The sequence below is a fragment of the Ranitomeya variabilis genome, chromosome 2 (genome assembly GCF_051348905.1).
Source record: "Ranitomeya variabilis isolate aRanVar5 chromosome 2, aRanVar5.hap1, whole genome shotgun sequence".
Taxonomy (NCBI): domain Eukaryota; kingdom Metazoa; phylum Chordata; class Amphibia; order Anura; family Dendrobatidae; genus Ranitomeya; species Ranitomeya variabilis.
The window spans coordinates 443817959-443843026 of NC_135233.1; the positions used below are offsets into that span (position 1 = coordinate 443817959).

The 25068-nt window shown below is 49.6% G+C and overlaps 1 protein-coding gene across 4 annotated transcripts in view; it reads right to left on the reverse strand.

Moving 5' to 3' along the window:
* PTPN5 (protein tyrosine phosphatase non-receptor type 5) overlaps window positions 1-25068 on the reverse strand; it is a 170521-nt gene that overhangs the window by 10901 nt on the left and 134552 nt on the right. For all 4 annotated transcript variants that reach the window (XM_077287173.1, XM_077287170.1, XM_077287169.1 and 1 more), the window contains 3 exons: window positions 13792-13978; window positions 13371-13455; window positions 12890-12972 (listed from right to left, as the gene is read on the reverse strand). In XM_077287173.1, coding sequence (XP_077143288.1) covers window positions 12890-12972; window positions 13371-13455; window positions 13792-13978 — 355 coding nt within the window. The remainder of the gene's footprint in view (window positions 1-12889; window positions 12973-13370; window positions 13456-13791; window positions 13979-25068) is intronic.

Consider the following 25068-nt stretch of genomic DNA (forward strand, 5'->3'; position numbering starts at 1 on the left):
TGGCTGTGTTATGGGCACACAGTGGCTGTAACTATAAGTGTTATGGGGCAATAGGACTGGCTCTGTTATGGGCACACAGTGGCTGTAACTATAATTGTTATGGGGCACTGGGGCTGGCTGTGTTATGGGCACACAGTGGCTGTACATATACGTGTTATGGGGGCACTGGGGCTGGCTCTGTTATGGGCACACAGCGGCTGTAACTATAATTGTTATGGGGGCACTGGGGCTGGCTGTGTTATGGGCATACAGTGGCTGTAACTATAAGTGTTATGGGGGCACTGGGGCTGGCTGTGTTATGGGCATACAGTGGCTGTAACTATAAGTGTTATGGGGGCACTGGGGCTGGCTGTGTTATGGGCACACAGCGGCTGTAACTATAATTGTTATGGGGGCACTGGGGCTGGCTGTGTTATGGGCATACAGTGGCTGTAACTATAAGTGTTATGGGGGCACTGGGGCTGGCTGTGTTATGGGCATACAGTGGCTATAACTATAAGTGTTATGGGGGCACTGGGGCTGGCTGTGTTATGGGCACACAGTGGCTGTAACTATAAGTGTTATGGGGCACTGGGGCTGGATGTGTTATGGGATCACAGTGGCTGTAACTATAAGCGTTATGGGGCACTGGGGCTCACTGTGCTATGGGCACACAGTGGCTGTAAATATACGTGTTATGGGAGCACTGGGGCTGGCTCTGTTATGGGCACACAGTGGCTGTAACTATAAGTGTTATGGGGGCACTGGGGCTGGCTCTGTTATGGGCACACAGCGGCTGTAACTATAATTGTTATGGGGGCACTGGGGCTGGCTCTGTTATGGGCACACAGTGGCTGTAACTATAAGTGCTATGGGGGCACTGGGGCTGGCTCTGTTATGGGCACACAGCGGCTGTAACTATAATTGTTATGGGGGCACTGGGGCTGGCTGTGTTATGGGCATACAGTGGCTGTAACTATAAGTGTTATCGGGGCACTGGGGCTGGCTGTGTTATGGGCATACAGTGGCTATAACTATAAGTGTTATGGGGGCACTGGGGCTGGCTGTGTTATGGGCACACAGTGGCTGTAACTATAAGTGTTATGGGGCACTGGGGCTGGATGTGTTATGGGATCACAGTGGCTGTAACTATAAGCGTTATGGGGCACTGGGGCTCACTGTGCTATGGGCACACAGTGGCTGTAACTATAAGTGTTATGGGAGCACTGGGGCTGGCTGTGTTATGGGCACACAGTGGCTGTAACTATAAGTGTTATGGGGGCACTGGGGCTGGCTGTGTTATGGGCACACAGTGGCTGTAACTATAAGTGTTATGGGGCACTGGGGCTGGATGTGTTATGGGATCACAGTGGCTGTAACTATAAGCGTTATGGGGCACTGGGGCTCACTGTGCTATGGGCACACAGTGGCTGTAACTATAAGTGTTATGGGAGCACTGGGGCTGGCTCTGTTATGGGCACACAGTGGCTGTAACTATAAGTGTTATGGGGGCACTGGGGCTGGCTGTGTTATGGGCACACAGTGGCTGTAACTATAAGTGTTATGGGAGCACTGGGGCTGGCTCTGTTATGGGCACACAGTGGCTGTAACTATAATTGTTATGGGGCACTGGGGCTGGCTGTGTTATGGGATCACAGTGGCTGTAACTATAAGTGTTATGGGGCACTGGGGATCGCTGTGTTATGGGCACACAGTGGCTGTAACTATAAGTGTTATGGGGCACTGGGGCTGGCAGTGTTATTGGCACATAGTGGCTGTAATTATAAGTGTTATGGGAGCACTGGGGCTGGCTATGTTATGGGCACACAATGGCTGTAACTATGAGTGTTATGGGAGCACTGGGGCTGGCTGTGTTATAGGCACACAGTGGCTGTAACTATAAGTGTTATGGGGCAATAGGGTTGGGTCTGTTATGGGCACACAGTGGCTGTAACTATAATTGTTATGGGGCACTGGGGCTGGCTGTGTTATGGGCACACAGTGGCTATAACTGTAAGTGTTATGGGAGCACTGGGGCTGGCTGTGTTATGGGTATACAGTGGCTGTAACTATACGACTTATGGGAGCACTGGGGCTGGCTCTGTTATGGGCACACAGTGGCTGTAACTATAAGTGTTATGGGAGCACTGGGGCTGGCTGTGTTATGGGCACATAGTGGCTGTAATTATAGGTGTTATGGGAGCACAGGGGCTGGCTCTGTTATGGGCACACAGTGTCTGTAACTATAAGTGTTATGGGGGCACTGGGGCTGGCTCTGTTATGGGTATACAGTGGCTGTACCTATACGACTTATGGGAGCACTGGGGCTGGCTGTGTTATGGGCACACAGTGGCTGTAACTATAAGTGTTATGGGAGCACTGGGGCTGGCTGTGTTATGGGCACATAGTGGCTGTAATTATAAGTGTTATGGGAGCACTGGGGCTGGCTGTGTTATGGGCACATAGTGGCTGTAATTATAAGTGTTATGGGAGCACTGGGGCTGGCTGTGTTATGGGCACACAGTGGCTATAATTGTAAGTGTTATGGGAGCACTGGGGCTGGCTGTGTTATGGGTATACAGTGGCTGTAACTATACGACTTATGGGAGCACTGGGGCTGGCTCTGTTATGGGCACACAGTGGCTGTAACTATAAGTGTTATGGGAGCACTGGGGCTGGCTGTGTTATGGGCACATAGTGGCTGTAATTATAAGTGTTATGGGAGCACAGGGGCTGGCTCTGTTATGGGCACACAGTGGCTGTAACTATAAGTGTTATGGGGCACTGGGGCTGGCTCTGTTATGGGCACACAGCGGCTGTAACTATAATTGTTATGGGGGCACTGGGGCTGGCTGTGTTATGGGCATACAGTGGCTTTAACTATAAGTGTTATGGGAGCACTGGGGCTCACTGTGTTATGGGCACACAGTGGCTGTAACTATAAGTGTTATGGGGGCACTGGGGCTGGCTGTGTTATGGGCACACAATGGCTGTAACTATGAGTGTTATGGGAGCACTGGGGCTGGCTGTGTTATAGGCACACAGTGGCTGTAACTATAAGTGTTATGGGGTACTGGGGCTGGCTCTGTTATTGGCACACAGTGGCTGTAACTATAAGTGTTATGGGGCAATAGGGTTGGCTCTGTTATGGGCACACAGTGGCTGTAACTATAATTGTTATGGGGCACTGGGGCTGGCTGTGTTATGGGCACACAGTGGCTATAACTGTAAGTGTTATGGGAGCACTGGGGCTGGCTGTGTTATGGGTATACAGTGGCTGTAACTATACGACTCATGGGAGCACTGGGGCTGGCTCTGTTATGGGCACACAGTGGCTGTAACTATAAGTGTTATGGGAGCACTGGGGCTGGCTGTGTTATGGGCACATAGTGGCTGTAACTATAAGTGTTACGGGAGCACAGGGGCTGGCTCTGTTATGGGCACACAGTGGCTGTAACTATAAGTGTTATGGGGGCACTGGGGCTGGCTCTGTTATGGGTATACAGTGGCTGTAACTATACAACTTATGGGAGCACTGGGGCTGGCTGTGTTATGGGCACACAGTGGCTGTAACTATAAGTGTTATGGGAGCACTGGGGCTGGCTGTGTTATGGGCACACAGTGGCTGTAACTATAAGTGTGATGGGAGCACTGGGGCTGGCTGTGTTATGGGCACATAGTGGCTGTAATTATAAGTGTTATGGGAGCACAGGGGCTGGCTGTGTTATGGGCACACAGTGGCTATAATTGTAAGTGTTATGGGAGCACTGGGGCTGGCTGTGTTATGGGTATACAGTGGCTGTAACTATACGACTTATGGGAGCACTGGGGCTGGCTCTGTTATGGGCACACAGTGGCTGTAACTATAAGTGTTATGGGGCACTAGGGATGGCTCTGTTATGGGCACATAGTGGCTGTAATTATAAGTGTTATGGGAGCACAGGGGCTGGCTCTGTTATGGGCACACAGTGGCTGTAACTATAAGTGTTATGGGGGCACTGGGGCTGGCTCTGTTATGGGCACACAGCGGCTGTAACTATAATTGTTATGGGGCACTGGGGCTGGCTGTGTTATGGGCACACAGTGGCTATAACTATAAGTGTTATGGGAGCACTGGGGCTGGCTGTGTTATGGGTATACAGTGGCTGTAACTATAAGTGTGATGGGAGCACTGGGGCTGGCTGTGTTATGGGCACATAGTGGCTGTAATTATAAGTGTTATGGGGGCACTGGGGCTGGCTGTGTTATGGGCACACAGTGGCTATAACTATAAGTGTTATGGGGCACTGGGGATCGCTGTGTTATTGGCACATAGTGGCTGTAATTATAAGTGTTATGGGAGCACTGGGGCTGGCTATGTTATGGGCACACAATGGCTGTAACTATGAGTGTTATGGGAGCACTGGGGCTGGCTGTGTTATAGGCACACAGTGGCTGTAACTATAAGTGTTATGGGGTACTGGGGCTGGCTCTGTTATTGGCACACAGTGGCTGTAACTATAAGTGTTATGGGGCAATAGGGTTGGCTCTGTTATGGGCACACAGTGGCTGTAACTATAATTGTTATGGGGCACTGGGGCTGGCTGTGTTATGGGCACACAGTGGCTATAACTGTAAGTGTTATGGGAGCACTGGGGCTGGCTGTGTTATGGGCACATAGTGGCTGTAACTATAAGTGTTACGGGAGCACAGGGGCTGGCTCTGTTATGGGCACACAGTGGCTGTAACTATAAGTGTTATGGGAGCACTGGGGCTGGCTGTGTTATGGGCACATAGTGGCTGTAACTATAAGTGTTATGGGAGCACTGGGGCTGGCTGTGTTATGGGCACATAGTGGCTGTAACTATAAGTGTTATGGGAGCACTGGGGCTGGCTGTGTTATGGGCACACAGTGGCTGTAACAATAAGTGTGATGGGAGCACTGGGGCTGGCTGTGTTATGGGCACACAGTGGCTGTAACTATAAGTGTTATGGGGGCACTGAGGCTGGCTCTGTTATGGGTATACAGTGGCTGTAACTATACAACTTATGGGAGCACTGGGGCTGGCTGTGTTATGGGCACACAGTGGCTGTAACTATAAGTGTTATGGGAGCACTGGGGCTGGCTGTGTTATGGGCACACAGTGGCTGTAACTATAAGTGTGATGGGAGCACTGGGGCTGGCTGTGTTATGGGCACACAGTGGCTATAATTGTAAGTGTTATGGGAGCACTGGGGCTGGCTGTGTTATGGGTATACAGTGGCTGTAACTATACGACTTATGGGAGCACTGGGGCTGGCTCTGTTATGGGCACACAGTGGCTGTAACTATAAGTGTTATGGGGCACTAGGGATGGCTCTGTTATGGGCACATAGTGGCTGTAATTATAAGTGTTATGGGAGCACAGGGGCTGGCTCTGTTATGGGCACACAGTGGCTGTAACTATAAGTGTTATGGGGGCACTGGGGCTGGCTCTGTTATGGGCACACAGCGGCTGTAACTATAATTGTTATGGGGCACTGGGGCTGGCTGTGTTATGGGCACACAGTGGCTATAACTATAAGTGTTATGGGAGCACTGGGGCTGGCTGTGTTATGGGTATACAGTGGCTGTAACTATACGTGTTATGGGAGCACTGGGGCTGGCTCTGTTATGGGCACACAGTGGCTGTAACTATACTTGTTATGGGGGCACTGGGGCTGGCTGTGTTATGGGCATACAGTGGCTATAACTATAAGTGTTATGGGAGCACTGGTGCTCACTGTGTTATGGGCACACAGTGGCTGTAACTATAAGTGTTATGGGGCACTGGGGCTGGCTGTGTTATGGGCACACAGTGGCTATAACTATAAGTGTTATGGGGGCACTGGGGCTGGCTGTGTTATGGGCACACAGTGGCTGTAACTATAAGTATTATGGGGCACTGGGGCTGGATGTGTTATGGGCTCACAGTGGCTGTAACTATAAGTGTTATGGGAGCACTGGTGCTGGCTCTGTTATGGGCACACAGTGGCTGTAACTATAAGTGTTATGGGGCACTGGGGCTGGCAGTGTTATTGGCACAGAGTGGCTGTAATTATAAGTGTTATGGGAGCACTGGGGCTGGCTATGTTATGGGCACACAATGGCTGTAACTATGAGTGTTATGGGAGCACTGGGGCTGGCTGTGTTATAGGCACACAGTGGCTGTAACTATAAGTGTTATGGGGTACTGGGGCTGGCTCTGTTATTGGCACACAGTGGCTGTAACTATGAGGCCGGGGTCACACATGCGTGTTTTACGTACGTAAGAGCGCAAAAACTACGTACGTAAAACTCGCATTACATACGGCACAATGCTTCTCAATGGGGCTGCTCCTATTAGCCGTATATTACGGTTCAGTATTATACGGCTTTCTACGGCCGTACAAAATCGCAGCATGCTGCGTTTGTCAGCGTATTGCGCAAATAATACGCCAATGAAAGTCTATGGGGGCGAGAAAAATACGGATTCCACACGGACCTGCAGTGTGACTTGCGAGAAATACGCAGCGCTGTTAGTGAAAAGTCGGTAATTCAATTGCCGGCTTTTCATTTCTCCTGCACAAATCCGACAGGATATGAGACATGGTTTACATACAGTAAACCATCTCATATCCCCTTTTTTTTTGCATATTCCACACTACTAATGTTAGTAGTGTGTATGTGCAAAATTTCAGCGCTGTAGCTGCTAAAATAAAGGGTTAAATGGCGGAAAAAATTGGCGTGGGCTCCCGCGCAATTTTCTCCGCCAGAGCGGTAAAGCCAGTGACTGAGGGCAGATATTAATAGCCAGGAGAGGATCCATGGTTATTGGCCCCCCCGTGGCTACAAACATCTGCCCCCAGCCACCCCAGAAAAGGCATATCTGGAAGATGCGCCTATTCTGGCACTTGGCCACTCTCTTCCCACTCCCTGTAGCGGTGGGCTATGGGGTAATGAAGGGTTAATGCCACCTTGCTATTGGAAGGTGACATTAAGCCAGATTAATAATGGAGAGGCGTCAATTATGACACCTATCCATTATTAATCCAATTGTTGGAAAGGGTTAAAAAACACACACACACGATTTAAAAGTAGTTTAATGAAATAAACACAGCGGTTGTTGTAATAATTTATTGTTCTCTCAATCCATCAGGAACACCCTCGCTTGGCAAAATAATAAACGCACAAGATACATACCTTCTGGTGAACCGTCTCGTCCCACGAAGTAATCCATCTGAAGGGGTTAACTAATATTACAGGCACGAGCCCTGCTAAATGCAGCTGTGCTCCGTGCCTGTAATCCCCGGCGAATGAATGAAATGTAGGTCATTGACCTACATTTCCTTCAGTCGCGGTGATGCGCCCCCTGGTGGATGTCCTCATACAGGTCCTTCTCAAAAAATTAGCATATAGTGTTAAATTTCATTATTTACCATAATGTAATGATTACAATTAAACTTTCATATACTATAGATTCATTATCCACCAACTGAAATTTGTCAGGTCTTTCATTGTTTTAATACTGATGATTTTGGCATACAACTCCTGATAACCCAAAAAACCTGTCTCAATAAATTAGCATATTTCACCCGACCAATCAAATAAAAGTGTTTTTTAATACCAAACAAAAAAACCATCAAATAATAATGTTCAGTTATGCACTCAATACTTGGTCGGGAATCCTTTGGCAGAAATGACTGCTTCAATGCAGCGTGGCATGGAGGCAATCAGCCTGTGACACTGCTGAGATGTTATGGAGGCCCAGGATGCTTCAATAGCGGCCTTAAGCTCATCCAGAGTGTTGGGTCTTGCGTCTCTCAACTTTCTCTTCACAATATCCCACAGATTCTCTATGGGGTTCAGGTCAGGAGAGTTGGCAGGCCAATTGAGCACAGTAATACCATGGTCAGTAAACCATTTACCAGTGGTTTGGGCACTGTGAGCAGGTGCCAGGTCGTGCTGAAAAATGAAATCTTCATCTCCATAAAGCATTTCAGCCGATGGAAGCATGAAGTGCTCCAAAATCTCCTGATAGCTAGCTGCATTGACCCTGCCCTTGATGAAACACAGTGGACCAACACCAGCAGCTGACATGGCACCCCACACCATCACTGACTGTGGGTACTTGACACTGGACTTCAGGCATTTTGGCATTTCCTTCTCCCCAGTCTTCCTCCAGACTCTGGCACCTTGATTTCCGAATGACATGCAAAATTTGCTTTCATCAGAAAAAAGTACTTGGGACCACTTAGCAACAGTCCAGTGCTGCTTCTCTGTAGCCCAGGTCAGGCGCTTCTGCCGCTGTTTATGGTTCAAAAGTGGCTTTACCTGGGGAATGCGGCACCTGTAGCCCATTTCCTGCACACGCCTGTGCACGGTGGCTCTGGATGTTTCCACACCAGACTCAGTCCACTGCTTCCTCAGGTTCCCCAAGGTCTGGAATCGGTCCTTCTCCACAATCTTCCTCAGGGTCCGGTCACCTCTTCTCGTTGTACAGCGTTTTCTGCCACATTGTTTCCTTCCAACAGACTTACCATTGAGGTGCCTTGATACAGCACTCTGGGAACAGCCTATTTGTTGAGAAATTTCTTTCTGGGTCTTACCCTCTTGCTTGAGGGTGTCAATGATGGCCTTCTTGACATCTGTCAGGTCGCTAGTCTTACCCATGATGGGGGTTTTGAGTAATGAACCAGGCAGGGAGTTTTTAAAAGCCTCAGGTATCTTTTGCATGTGTTTAGAGTTAATTAGTTGATTCAGAAGATTAGGGTAATAGGTCATTTAGGGAACCTTTTCTTGATATGCTAATTTATTGAGACAGGTTTTTTGGGTTATCAGGAGTTGTATGCCAAAATCATCAGTATTAAAACAATAAAAGACCTGACAAATTTCAGTTGGTGGATAATGAATCTATAATATATGAAAGTTTAATTGTAATCATTACATTATGGTAAATAATGAAATTTAACACTATATGCTAATTTTTTGAGAAGGACCTGTATGACCTGGAGCGTGGGAAAAAGTTCCCAGGCTGCAGTTCATGAGAACATCCACCAGAGGGCGCCTCACCGCGACTCAATGTAAGTATAGATCACTGCTTTCCTTTCAGCACCCGGGGATTACAGGTACGAGCGAGTGGTTTATCGCAGCTCGTGCCTGTAATATTAGTTAACCCCTTCAGATGGATTACTTCGTGGGACGTGATCTGACATCAGAAGGTACGTATCTTGTGCGTTAATTATTTTGCCAAGCGAGGGCCTGGAAATGGATTGCGAGAACAATAAATTATTACAACAACCGCTGTGTTTATTTCATTAAAATCCTTTTTAATAATGTGTGTGTGTGTGTGTTTTTTAACCCTTTCCAACAATTGGATTAATAATGGATAGGTGTCATAATTGACGCCTCTCCATTATTAATCTGGCTTAATGTCACCTTCCAATAGCAAGGTGGCATTAACCCTTCATTACCCCATAGCCCACCGCTACAGGGAGTGGGAAGAGAGTGGCCAAGTGCCAGAATAGGCGCATCTTCCAGATGTGCCTTTTCTGGGGTGGCTGGGGGCAGATGTTTTTAGCCACGGGGGGGCCAATAACCATGGACCCTCTCCTGGCTATTAATATCTGCCCTCAGTCACTGGCTTTACCATTCTGGCGGAGAAAATTGCGCGGGAGCCCACGCCAATTTTTTCCGCCATTTAACCCTTTATTTCAGCAGCTACAGCGCTGAAAATTTGCACATACACACTACTAACATTAGTAGTGTGGAATATGCAAAAAAAATGGGGATATGAGATGGTTTACTGTATGTAAACCATGTCTCATATCCTGTCGGGTTTGTGCAGGAGAAATGAAAAGCCGGCAATTGAATTACCGGCTGTTCACAGATATCGCGCTGAATGAAATCTAAATACAGAATATATATATATGTGTCTCAATGACATATATATATATATATATATATATATATATATATATATATATATATATATATATATATATATACTGTATATATGTTTTCCCTAACATTTGAGCACATAAATCCATTAGATGTCGGTTTTGCAAGCCTGCGCGAAAATCTCGCAGTACGGATGCCATACGGATTACATACGGAGGATGCCATGCGCAAAATACGCTGACACACCCTGACTACGGATCACTATTTTGGGAACATTTCTCCGTATTACGGCCGTAGTACGGACGTATAATACGTGGCGTATTGTCTTACGCCTTGTGTGACTCCAGCCTGAGTGTTATGGGGCAATAGGGTTGGCTCTATTATGGGCACACAGTGGCTGTAACTATAATTGTTATGGGGCACTGGGGCTGGCTGTGTTATGGGCACACAGTGGCTATAACTGTAAGTGTTATGGGAGCACTGGGGCTGGCTGTGTTATGGGTATACAGTGGCTGTAACTATACGACTTATGGGAGCACTGGGGCTGGCTGTGTTATGGGCACATAGTGGCTGTAATTATAAGTGTTACGGGAGCACAAAGGCTGGCTCTGTTATGGGCACACAGTGGCTGTAACTATAAGTGTTATGGGGGCACTGGGGCTGGCTCTGTTATGGGTATACAGTGGCTGTAACTATACGACTTATGGGAGCACTGGGGCTGGCTGTGTTATGGGCACACAGTGGCTGTAACTATAAGTGTTATGGGAGCACTGGGGCTGGCTGTGTTATGGGCACATAGTGGCTGTAATTATAAGTGTTATGGGAGCACAGGGGCTGGCTGTGTTATGGGCACACAGTGGCTATAATTGTAAGTGTTATGGGAGCACTGGGGCTGGCTGTGTTATGGGTATACAGTGGCTGTAACTATACGACTTATGGGAGCACTGGGGCTGGCTCTGTTATGGGCACACAGTGGCTGTAACTATAAGTGTTATGGGGGCACTGGGGCTGGCTCTGTTATGGGCACACAGCGGCTGTAACTATAATTGTTATGGGGCACTGGGGCTGGCTGTGTTACGGGCACACAGTGGCTCTAACTATAAGTGTTATGGGAGCACAGGGGCTGGCTGTGTTATGGGCACACAGTGGCTATAATTGTAAGTGTTATGGGAGCACTGGGGCTGGCTGTGTTATGGGCACATAGTGGCTGTAATTATAAGTGTTATGGGAGCACAGGGGCTGGCTCTGTTATGGGCACACAGTGGCTGTAACTATAAGTGTTATGGGGGCACTGGGGCTGGCTCTGTTATGGGCACACAGCGGCTGTAACTATAATTGTTATGGGGCACTGGGGCTGGCTGTGTTACGGGCACACAGTGGCTCTAACTATAAGTGTTATGGGAGCACTGGGGCTGGCTGTGTTATGGGTATACAGTGGCTCTAACTATACGTGTTATGGGAGCACTGGGGCTGGCTCTGTTATGGGCACACAGTGGCTGTAACTATAAGTGTTATGGGAGCACTGGGGCTGGCTGTGTTATGGGTATACAGTGGCTCTAACTATACGTGTTATGGGAGCACTGGGGCTGGCTGTGTTATGAGATCACAGTGGCTGTAACTATAAGTGTTATGGGGCACTGGGGCTCGCTGTGTTATGGGCACACAGTGGCTGTAACTATAAGTGTTATGGGGCACTGGGGCTGGCTGTGTTATGGGCACACAGTGGCTATAACTATAAGTATTATGGGAGCACTGGGGGTGGCTGTGTTATGGGCACACAGACTGTAACTATGAGTGTTATGGGCACACAGTGGCTGTAACTATAAGTGTTATGGGGTATTGGGGCTGGCTCTGTTATGGGCACACAGTGGCTGTAACTATAAGGGTTATGAGGGCACTGGGGCTGGCTGTGTTATGGGCACACAGTGACTGTAACTATGAGTGTTATGGGCACACAGTGGCTGTAACTATAAGGGTTATGGGACACTGGGGCTGGCTGTTTTATGGGCACACAGTGGCTGTAACTATAAGTGTTATGGGGCACTAGGAATGGCTCTGTTATGGGCACACAGTGGCTGTAACTATAAGTGTTATGGGGCACTGGGGCTGGCTGTGTTATGGGCACACAGTGGCTGTAACTATAAGTGTTATAGGAGCACTGGGGCTGGCAGTGTTATGGGCACACAGTGGCTGTAACTATAAGTGTTATGGGAGCACTGGGGCTGGCTGTGTTATGGGCACACAGTGGCTGTAACTATAAGTGTTATGGGAGCACTGGGGCTGGCTGTGTTATGGGCACACAGTGGCTGTAACTATAAGTGTTATGGGGGCACTGGGGCTGGCTGTGTTATGGGCATACAGTGGCTGTAACTATAAGTGTTATGGGAGCACTGGGGCTGGCTGTGTTATGGGCATACAGTGGCTGTAACTATAAGTGTTATGGGAGCACTGGGGCTGGCTGTGTTATGGGCACACAGTGGCTGTAACTATAAGTGTTATGGGGCACTGGGGCTGGCAGTGTTATGGGCACACAGTGGATGTAACTATAAGTGTTATGGGAGCACTGGGGCTGGCTGTGTTATGGGCATACAATGGCTGTAACTATAAGTGTTATGGGAGCACTGAGGCTGGCTGTGTTATGGGCACACAGTGGCTGTAACTATAAGTGTTATGGGAGCACTGGGGCTGGCTGTGTTATGGGCACACAGTGGCTGTAACTATAAGTGTTATGGGGCACTGGGGCTGGCAGTGTTATGGGCACACAGTGGCTGTAACTATAAGTGTTATGGGGTACTGAGGCTGGCTCTGTTATGGGCACACAGTGGCTGTAACTATAAGTGTTATGGGAGCACTGGGGCTGGCTGTGTTATGGGCATACAGTGGCTGTAACTATAAGTGTTATGTGGCACTGGAGCTCGCACCGACTGCCCGTGACAAGTTATGGGCTACAGCACAGGAGGGATCTATGCTGGGAATGAGTCCTCACTCACAGCCCCACTCACAGCTAACAGACGAGGGTTCTGCTCTGCTCACCCGTATATAATTAGCATTTATATAAGAACTCAGCGGGTCGTCCTCCTGGTCTGGAGATGTAAGGCACACTCTGCTATGAGGGTCTGCAAAATATAAAGAGATGTTAGTGGTTATAGAGCTCGTCCTTGTGTACACGAGCCGAGCGATCTCAGCCCTGTACGAAGTATACATTTACTGTATGTAGTGTAGTTCCCCTTACTGCTGACAGGTGGCAGTGATAAGTAATCTGGATATTTTACTGCAGGAACGTTGGACCTCTCTGACTATACTGGATCATTGTGGACCTGCCTTATGTGTTATGTTCAATTATCGGTAAGGCTGATTCTAGTTGCAAATGCTCATAGGTAAAAATGTATGAAAAAATATATCCTTTAAATATAATATATCCCTTAGTGATCATATGAAAGCACAGGAGAGGCTGCGCGTGTACAGGTCCCAGATGTTGCTGTACATTCTGTTATTCCCTTGCTGCTGGACTCACTTGGGAGGATGGTTTTGTATCTGTTTTTCCGCACTAAGCCCAGAATTTCATATTCTTTTGGATCAACAAAGTTCATTGGGATTTCCTAGAATAAAAAAAAAATTCACAAAAGCAAAAATTTTACATGGTGAAATTCCTATAAAGTATGGAACATACTTAAAAAAATCCATAGGATGCTTGTGTGTGTTATCGGCCAAAGATTTCCTGCAACATTGTATCATTTACATTGATGATTAGCGGTGATGCATGTATCTTGCACAGCTTATCCCTTTAGATAGAAATCTCACAAACATGTGGATGAGCGATATGTTCACATTATAAATATAACAGAGAATCCGATAGCTGTCACCCCATAACTATAATGTGAACCATTAATGGTTTTGGGTTTATATTTGTTGCAATAAAACATATATTGACTTACAAAGAATTCTTTTTGAAGCTCAAAAGAATCCAGAGCTTTCTCATGTAGCTCCTCTGGTGTCAGGACGCTGCCGGCGGTTTGAAGGTATTCCCTGGTGGACTGTTCCCTCGGAGACATGATGTGGCCGTAGGGCTCTGTGCACCCCGGGGTACACATGTCCAGAGTCAGAGACACGTTGGAGCCTCTCCTGTGGGGAGAAGATTCATACAACTTATGTGTCTCCTTACATAAAGGAGATCAGGAGCAAAGTGTCAATACATTACTTGTCATCTACTCAGAATTTCATCCTGTATTATACTCCAGAGCATCACTCACTATTCTGCTGGTGCAGTCACTATGTACATACATTACATTACTCATCCTGAGTTACATCGTGCCTTATACTCCAGAGCTGCACTCACTATTCTGCTGGTGCAGTCACTGTGTACAAACATTACATTACTCATCCTGAGTTACATCGTGCCTTATACTCCAGAGCTGCACTCACTATTCTGCTGGTGCAGTCACTGTGTACATACATTACATTACTGATCCTGAGTTACATCCTGTAGATCTTTTATTATAAAAATGAAAAACGTAACAATAATAATAGCGGAAAACATAACAAAAATATTAGCCAGAAAATAATCAGTATACTGAACACTGGTCCAGCCGCTCATTCTCTCCTCTCACACATATTATACAGTATACACAGAATAATAACTACTTTGACCTTCTGGTCCGGTCACCAAACAAAATAATAATAACAAATAAAATAAACAATGGCAAACAAAAACTATATACATGAACTTTTTTTTTTAATTTTTTTTTTTTTTTTTAGTTTTAAATAAAATAACCACAAACTAAACAAATATATACAATACTAAGCTATCCTCCATTCCCAACCCCCCGCACTGACCTGAGAGCTGGTCCTGTGTCTCATGCCTCAGTCCATGTCCAACGTCCATAGGCCAGATCAGGCCGTGCCAGTTTTCCCCCAAACAACCCAGTGTCCCATAGTCCCACAAGATAAACCCACCTTCCCCCCTTTCCCACCACCCAACCTAACACCTACACCCAAATCTATATTCCTATATACAATATATACAATATATACAGCAGCACACACCACAATAACCATAAATCACAAAGCCCAAGTTCGGCGCCTGCAGCTCTACATCACTGTATAATGATCAAACAAAACAAAAATCTACAGTGTCAGCAGTAGCCCACCACCAGGAAAGGAGATGACCAGACTAGGGCACACTAAAAGAAAAGTCCCTCCAGAGGAGAGCGGCCCTCCGTGTGCCCAGTCTCCCATACTCCAGAGAGCGCACCTTCACCAGGTCACCGAGTATGGTCCTAAACACATCGTCCACTGGGAGGATTTTTCGTTGCGTCGATACTAAGCACCGTGCGTTCCACGTGTGATACCTAACCAGTGCGCTAACTAGAAATAAGGTGCAGCGGTCCCGACCACCCAGGTCTCCGAATGCTCCATAGGCCCATTCCGCATAGGAGAGACCGGCCAGCCGAGACCAGCCAATGAAGGCGCCCACCCTGTTGTAAACCTCTGTGTTGAAGGGACAATCAAGCAGGAAGTGGTCCATGCTTTCCAGCAAGGTACCACAATGCTCCCGAGGACAATTCCTGTGAGCTCCTACACTTCAGATTGTCCCTCACACACAGTTTCCCATGGAAGCACCACCAAGCCAAGTCCCAAAACTTTGAGGGGATCCTGATAGAATTCAAAAGATGCAAACCCACCCCAAAATCCCAACTTGGGCAGTCCCTGAGCGCCAGAGGCCTCTGGAAATGGGTAAACAGAACCCTATTGTCAAGGAGTTTCCTTGGCAGAGTCCTGATCTCCCACATTCCCAACCCCACCGACGAATTACCTTCAGAACCAAGGTAGCGTAAGCCGGAAGATGTCCATGCAGTGTGCGAAGATCCTTCACTTGCCCTCCTGTCTCCCATTCCTGGAAGAAAGGCTGAAACCATCCCCTACAGGAGAATACCCACGGAGGAGCCCTCTCTTTCTAGAGGTTTGCAATATTGATCTTAATGAAGGTATCCAGAAGGAATACCACAGGGTTGACCATACCCAACCCTCCTAGTCTCCTCGTACGCAGGGGTGGGATTCAGCCGGTACGACCCGGTACGGGGCAGCCGTTTACTAAAATTTCTATCTGCCAGCGTTCCGGTAACTGAAAATGGTTACCACGCCCCCGGACCGCCTCCGGACCGCCCCCCAGGGCTTCTGCCGAACGCCCGATGCATAACAACACTGTGGTGATTTAAAGATACACCTACAATGTTGTTAATGCATCGGGTGGACGAAAATGGGCGCTGTACCTTTAAGTTGAGTCCGGCCGGGTGTATCATGGTCCGACTCCTGACGTCACGCTGCTCGTGCTCGCCTCGCATTTCCTCATTCATTCTGAGCAGAGCAGAGCAGCGTGCAGTGTGCCAGGTCACGTGTCGGCGGGTAAAGTAGGCTGAGGAGGAGGGGGAGGCAGCGGGCTGTCAGGCAAGCAGAGTTAAGGTGCCGTTACACTGAGCAACTTACCAGCGATCGCGACCAGCGACGTGATCGCTGGTAAGTTGCTGTGTGGTCGCTGGGGAGCTGTCACACAGACAGCTCTCTCCAGCGACCAAGCGACTTCGGCATCGCTGAAACTGTCTTCAGCGATGCCGAAGTCCCCATGTAAAAAAAAAAAAAAAAACACTACATACGCACCTTCTGTCGTCCTTCATGTCCCTCGGCGCTTGCCGCACTGACTGTGTCTCAGCGCCGACCGGCCGTAACAGCGGTGCCCAGCGATGAACCGCTGTTACTGCAGGTTCACCGCTGGGCTCTGCTTTACGGCCGGACGGCGCTGAGACAGTCAGTACGGCAAGCTCCAGGGGACATGAAGGACGACAGACGGTGAGTATGTAGTGTTTTTTTTTTTTTACTTTTAGGAGGGGGCAGAACGCTGGACACAGGAGGGGGCAGAACGCTGGACACAGGAGGGGGCAGAACGCTGGACACAGGAGGGGGGCAGAACGCTGGACACAGGAGGGGGCAGAACGCTGGACACAGGAGGGGGCAGAACGCTGGACACAGGAGGGGGGCAGAACGCTGGACACAGGAGGGGCAGAACGCTGGACACAGGAGGGGGCAGAACGCTGGACACAGGAGGGGGCAGAACGCTGGACACAGGAGGGGGCAGAACGCTGGACACAGGAGGGGGGCAGAACGCTGGACACAGGAGGGGGCAGAACGCTGGACACAGGAGGGGGCAGAACGCTGGACACAGGAGGGGGCAGAACGCTGGACACAGGAGGGGGCAGAACGCTGGACACAGGAGGGGGCAGAGCGCTAGACACAGGGGGGGCAGAGCGCTGGACACAGGAGGGGGCAGAACGCTGGACACAGGGGGGGCAGAACGCTGGACACAGGGGGGGCAGAACGCTGGACACAGGAGGGGGCAGAACGCTGGACACAGGAGGGGGCAGAGCGCTGGACACAGGAGGGGGCAGAACGCTGGACACAGGGGGGGGCAGAACGCTGGACACAGGAGGGGGGCAGAACGCTGGACACAGGAGGGGGGCAGAACGCTGGACACAGGAGGGGGCAGAGCGCTGGACACAGGAGGGGGCAGAGCGCTGGACACAGGAGGGGGCAGAACGCTGGACACAGGAGGGGGCAGAACGCTGGACACAGGAGGGGGGCAGAACGCTGGACACAGGAGGGGGCAGAACGCTGGACACAGGAGGGGGCAGAACGCTGGACACAGGAGGGGGCAGAACGCTGGACACAGGAGGGGGCAGAACGCTGGACACAGGAGGGGGCAGAACGCTGGACACAGGAGGGGGCAGAACGCTGGACACAGGAGGGGGCAGAGCGCTGGACACGGGGGCAGAAAGCTGGACACGGGGGCAGAAAGCTGGACACGGGGGCAGAAAGGTGGACACGGGGGCAGAAAGGTGAAACGGCATGATTGGAGACACGGGGCAGGATGACAGACATGGCGGCATGACTGGAGACACTGGGGCATGACTGGAGACACTGGGGCAGGAATGGAAACAGATGGGGCAGAATTGAGACACAGGGGGCATGATTGCAGAAATGGGGGCCTGATTGGAGACGGGGCAGAATGGTGATACGGGCATGATTGGAGACACTGGAGGCAGGATTGGAGACAGATGGGGCAGGATCATGGGGCAGGATGGATACGATGGAGACAGATGGGGCAGGATGGGGAGATCATATGGTGCAGAAAGGATACTCATGAGGGCAGGATGGGAGAACATATGGCTGACGCCAGGAATGAGACACACGGGGGCCAGGATGGGGAATATTATTACCATAGGGACTAATTAAGGGATATTATTACTGCAGTGATGTATTTATTTTTTGAGGACACTGTTTTAAATGAGGGGGCGGTCCTGTTACTGTGTAGAGTGACACTATGTCGCCTCTTTTTCTTTATGCGGTGTAATGTAGAAGTTCGGAAAAATTAAGTAATGTGTTCTACAAGCGGAGCGCGAGATAACTCTGTTATTTCCTGCAGAGACGAGTCCTGGCTGGAAGACATGATGGCGGTCTGTGCTGGATGAAAGATGAAGGACTTAACCTAGAGACGTCACTGGTAAGTCAGTGTTACCTATACACTGACACTATACACTGTATACTATATACAGAGCTCCTGTGTATAATCTCACTAGTGATCACTGTATTACCTCTACACAGACACTGCATACTAAGTACAGATCTCCTGTGTATAATGGCACTTATGGTGATAGTGTGGTGCTTTTTTTTTATTACTGATCAGAATTGTAGTATTCAGTCACTATGTGGTGGTAATATGTGGTCTGGACATGGTGTTGCGGTATTTGTCCCTTGTATGTGATATTATTCGATCACTGTGGTGGTAATATGTCATCTGGTCATGGTGTAGCGGTATTTGTTCTTTATATGTGATATTATTCGATCACTGTGGTGGTAATATGTCATCTGGTCATGGTGTAGCGGTATTTGTTCTTTGTATGTGATATTATTCGATCACTGTGGTGGTAATATGTCATCTGGTCATGGTGTAGCGGTATTTGTTCTTTTTATGTGATATTATTGGTCATTTTAAAAATTGAAAAATAAATAAAAATATACCTAAATTGTATTGCATATTTTAACAAATATTTAATAGGTTACAGCAGAGTAGGGCCTCACCAAAAGAGTCTACCGTGTTATGGTGGCGGCTTACAAAATCTTTTGGCCAAAACAAAAGCTGCCGGCTATATGTGTGATCTGGTGATGGGAACGGTTAGGGTATGTGTCCACGTTAAGTAAACGCTGCGTGTTTGACGCTGCGTGGGGCCACAGCGTCAAACACGCAGCGTCCAGATGTTCCAGCATAGTGAAGGGGATTTTATGAAATCCCGTCTCCACTATGCGTGGTAACACGCACCCGGCGGCCCTGCGACTCCGGACATGTGGCGCTTCTTTTAAGATCGCAGCATGTCCGTGTTCCTTGCGGCAGTCTTTGAATGACTTTAATACCGTATGTCACAACGTATTCTTGTCATTAAGGGAGACAAACTGCTTCCAAAAATATGAATCGTGCCACTGGGCGTGGCTTATTAGTATGGGCGGGGTTATTGAAAATGGGCGTGGCCAAAATTCCGGCCGCCGCGACTTAGAGGACCTGTTGTTAAAAATTTGAATCCCACCCCTGCTCGTACGGTAAGTTACCTCCCTCTTAACCAGGTTCAGTTTATTCCCCCATAACAGTTGGAAGAACAAACTGCACACCCGAGTCCAGAGAGATTCCGGCAAGATGCACACACTGCCCAGATAAATCAGTAAAGGGAGCAGGTAAGTTTTGATCAGGTTTACCCTTTCCCTTAGGGTCAAAGACCAACCCTTCCATTGGTTCACCTTCTGAGTGGCGATCTCTAGCCTGCTGTCCCAATTTTGTCTCACACATCCTGGTTGATCTTGGACCCGGATGCCTCCGAGTAGCGATCTACCTCTGACATCAGCAACCCTGCCTCCTCGTGAGAGGAAACAAACACGGTGAGATCATCGGCATACGCCACCACCCTCAGAGTGGCCTCCGGTGCTGCCTGGTCCATCCTGATCCCGGCCAACGGTCCACGCTCCACCCTCCTAACAAGAGGGTCAATCGCAAATACGTACAGCAACGGGCTCAAGGGACAACCCTGGCGAACACCGGACCCAACCTCAAAAGAGCTGCCAATCCAACCATTCACAAGTGGGAAACTCTCTGCCCCACTGTACAAGGTCTTAAGCCAATCAACAAACCCCCCCGGCAGGCCATATCTCAGAAGGACGGACCAGAGGTACTCGTAATTAACCCGATCAAACGCTTTTGCCTGGTCCAGTGACAGCATGTACCCCTTCCAGTGACCAGCCCTACCCTGCTCCACTGCCTCTTGGACACTGAGCACAGCACTAAATGCGCTGCAGCCTGGAACAGAGCAATGCTGGGCATCCGAAAGGAGTCGAGGTGCAAATTTCACCAGCCGATTAAACAGCACCTTTGCCAGAACCTTCCTGTCTGCGTTGAGAAGCGCTATGGGACCCCAATTCTCAATGCAAGATGGGTCCTTACCCTTTGACAGGATGATCAGAGCAGACCTCCTCATTGACTTCAGCAGAGTGCCCGAGGAAAGACACTCATTGAATACCTCAGTCAAGAGGGGAACCAAAACGTCCTTAAAGGTATTATAGAATTCAGATGTTAAGCCATCTGGACCAGGTGATTTTTTTTGGGCAAGCCCTTCAATTGCCAACTGAACTTCCTCTTCCCTGATCATTTTTGTCAAAACGTCAAGAGAGGGGTCTACCCCTGGTTCGGGGACGGCTTCAGCCAGGAAAGCCGACATCTCATCCCAATCAAGATCCCTCTTCCCCAAGAGGTGCGAGTAGAAGGATCTGACAACCTCCAGGATGCCTGATCTGGATCGCCTCAGGGACCCCGTAGTGTCGACCAGTCCTGTAACTACTTTACTATTCACTGACATCTTGCAGTTTCTGTAAGGGTCGGGCGAGCAGTACTTCCCGTAATCCCTCTCAAAAACCAAAGATGCCTGTCTATCGTACTGACACCTCATAAGCAAAGATTTCACTCTGGAGATCTCCTCGCGGCTACCTCCAGTTGAGACAAGATGTTCGAGTTTCCTCCTCAGACCCTGATACAGGCGGTACCAGCTCAGACTCCTGAGGCTCGAGAGCTGGCGGAAGAATCTCGCCACCCTTTCCTTGAACATCTCCCACCACTCTGACTTACTACTTCAAAGATCCAGTAAGGGTACCTGGCGCTGAAGAAAATCCTCAAAGGACTGTCTTATCTAGGCTTCTTCCAAGAGAGACAAATTGAGCCTCCAAAAGCCTCTTCCCATCTGGAGGGTCTCTGTAACATTCAGAGAAAACAAAATTAAACAGTGGTCGGAGAACTCCACCTCAACAACAGACACTGCTGAAGAGACAGCTTCCTCCTTTAAATAAAACCTATCTATTCTGGACCTACAGTTACCTTTATGATAGGTGAACCCCTCGTGGCCTGGGGTGTGCCGAATGTGGACATCCACCAGGTGAGCCTCACTAGCTATACTGTTAAGGGCGACGCTATCATAAGTCAGCTTGTCTCTGGAACCTCCTCTATCTCGGAGCCTCGTGACAGCATTGAAGTCCCCTCCAAAGACAACCTGCCGACTTGTAAAAAGGTAGGGCTTGATCCTCATAAAGAGACACTTCCGGTTCCACTTAGATTGGGGACCATAGATGTTGATGATCTGGAGCTCTTGTCCCTTCATGAGAACATCTAAGATCAGGCACCTCCCCATTTCTAACTCAATAACCCGTTGGCATTCCACCGGTGCGGTAAAAAGGACCGCCACTCCGCTATACGGCTCGGCCACAAGAGAACAATAGGAGGGCCCGAGTCTCCACTCCCTCTTAGCTTTAAACACATCTGCCATGTTTGGCAGCCTGGTCTCTTGCAAAAAGAAAATGTCAGCTTCAACCCGGCTGAGAAAATCAAAGGCCGCAAATCTAGCTGTATTTGACTTTATGCTGGCGACATTAATGGACGCCAGCGTCAACGGAGTGGGTTCCGCCATCATTGGTGATTGAGTGAGATGGCTTTCTTTTTCCCACTCCCCTTATTCTCTGCCTCAGAGGAGGAATCCTTCCCCCTCTTTAATGACAATGAGGTATCCATTCCCACGTGTTTTTTATTTTTATCGTCCTCGTCTCCGGACTCTGGGCCAGTCTCACCCTCCAAGGATCTTACATTCCCAGAAGAAGGAGACTCGGCGTCCCCTGTGAGCCCAGCCGAAGCCAGAACCTCACCCTCAGCTTCCTCCTCAGAGGAAGAGATGTTTTCAAGGGCTTGGAACCGGTTAGAAAGACCAACCAGAGGGGAGTCGGTTTTTCCTTCCTTAGGTACCTTGGTCAGAGCGGGAGAAGTTTTTTTTCTCCCTTCTTTCTCTTCTTTTTGGTGCCGAGCTTACGCTTGTCCTCTAGCCACTGCCTATTATCCTCATCCATACTTTCATAATGGGAGGACTCTGAGACAGTGGCACTTTCCTCCCTGTGGATCCTCCTGACCTCCTCATCCAACTCATCATCCCTCAGGGCCTCAGCAGCAAGACTGGCGTCCAGAACAGGGGCAGGCCCAGTAGCCTGAGGCTCGCCCAGCTCCCTATTCTGTCTGCGCTTGTCTAGACGCCTTAGCTGGGCAGGCGTCTTTTTATTGCTTTTCTTCCTTGGCCCCTCAGCTCCTTCACCCCTGCTAGTCCCTTCCCCAGCAGAATCAGCCTCACGGCTTTCTCCCACCGGGGTCACAACTGCGTTAGCGAAGGAGCGAGGACAACAGCTGAATGGGTGACCTAACTCACCACACAGGTGGCACCTAATCTCTACACAAGATGCAGCAAGATGGCCGATATCCCCACACAATGCACACTTCTGCACAGTGCAGTTTGCGCTGAAGTGTGTGGGGTCGCCGCACTTGTGACAGAGCTTCGGTTGCCCCTGGTAGAAGACCAGGATACTATCCCTACCCAGGAAGGCAGATGATGGTATGTGGGCAACCGTACCACCTTAACGCTTAAGTTTTACCATAAACGTACAGGCCCCTGACCAGATACCAAACTCGTCACGGTTTTTCTTTGGCATTTCTACCACCTCTCCATACCGGCCAAGCCACGTCATGATGTCATAACAAGAAAGCGACTCGTTACAAGTCATCACGGTCACTTTCTTGACTTGGTTTTGGCGAGACACCACTTGAACGGCAAAGTCACGCCAGCCAGGCTCATTTTTTGCCAACTCATAGTTCGACCAGAAGAGCTCAAGACCCTCCGGCCGAACAAAGCTGACATCAAACTCAGGTGTGGAATAGGGATGTATCAAGGCATAGATGTCAATCGCCCTGAAGCCCATCTTCAGCAGGAGCTCCACAACTTTAGACCTTGGAGGACACGCATCACTGCCCCGCCACCGAAGACGGACCACATTCCTACGCACACTACCTGGCCCAGCTGTTGGGAGGGACCACACTGTATCCGATCTTTGCTCTCGGCAGGCCCCGAGGCCATGCCTCTCTATCCAGAAGGATAGATCAACCTCTCGACCCTCTACCATTAGTGATCTCTCTCTCTTCTTTAGAGCCTCCAGGAGACGGCGTTGCAACATGCCTTCCCCAGAGCCTGGAGACAAGGAGGATGCCCTATTTCCCCCGGAGGTGACAGCGGCAAAACTCCTGACAGGTGCTGCCACCACCGGGGGGGGGGGGCAACCGGACCAGTGACCACATCCACACCAACAGCATCACTATTACCCACCTCCGTAACCCCTCACCCTCTACCAAACCAGCAACCACACCACTAGACAAAGAAATTTCCACATCCATACCCACCACCACATTCACTCCTGCTGGACCAGTGACAACAGGGGGTGACATTTTGACCTCCACTTCATCAGGCACTAGGGGCTGAGTCTCCTCCAAAGAACTGGAGGCGACCTCACCCCTGGTCTTACGTGTGCCCTCCGCATCATCAGATGATATTTTCCGCTGCTTTACTGTTGATACCAGGCGCCGCTGATCTTTCGCCGCTGTGGGGCGCCGCTGATCCTTCATATCAGCATCTTGTTGACCAGCGGCCCCAACGCAGAACAGGACTTTGGTGGGATGACTGGAACTCCTAGCCCCAGCAACCCCCTCACACTGCCGCCGCTTTTCAACTAAGTGATCGGCGGCAACAGCATTCAGGAGCACCGAAGCTACCGGAGCTGCCCCTGACACCGGGCCGCTTCCCCCTCCCACTGAGGAGCGCACCACAGAATCGTGGCCTGACCTTTTGCCCGCCGCCGGGCCGCCCTCACTGTCCAGCCTCTCGGCTGATGCACCTGCTGCTACATCCCCGCTACTACAAGCAGAGATGGAGCTCTGCGCCTCACTACCGTGTTTTGTAATCTCCCTGTGCCTTTGCACCGGATCCACAGCAGAACCCGGGCTGGGCTGGGCAACGGGGCATATACAGCGAGCTGACCCTGCAGCCGACTCAGGGGGTACAGGGAGGGGGGCATATACATAGCTTACCGCTTCCTGCAGCTTAGGTTTGATCTTCTTTACCTTTGTCTTCTGGCCCCCAGGTGCCTCCTCTGGTAAATCATCACCAAAATGGAAGTTCTGAAGGCACACTGGGGACTCCAGGAGCTAGATCTCTGCCATTAGCGCCCCTCCCTGGCCGATGTCACTGTCGTCGCAAGAGCCAGCAGAACTGCGACAAGATGTCATTGTCGCCTGTCCAGCAGGGAGCTCGCCGCACGTAACCTGTGAGTGACAAAGCAGGCTGCCAGGTGGGGCTTTCTGATGGTCACCCTCCTTCTCCTCATCATCATCATCATCCACCTGGCTCCCAGGCTGCAGTCCCATCTGCCTTTGCTCTCTGTTATCAGCCATTTCTCTGAATTGGTCTTTATTTTGCAATTTTTCTTTAAATGGTCCACTTTTTTCTTGAATAAATGCTTTTCTTACCTCCAGGTCATTAATTTCAAGCTTTAGCCTCTTTACCTCCACCTGGAATTGCGTCTTCCTGGGTCTGGAGACACCTGCAGCTTTTGCGCTTGTGTAGCGCAGCTCCTCCCGGAGCCTCCTCAGTGTCTTACTAGCCTCTTCATCCTCACGGAGGTGGCTCATGACCCGGGAGGCATAGGTGGAAACAGACTCCCGGGGTCTCTGCAGCGCCCAACCCTCCTCAGTGAGGTCGGCCTCACCTCCG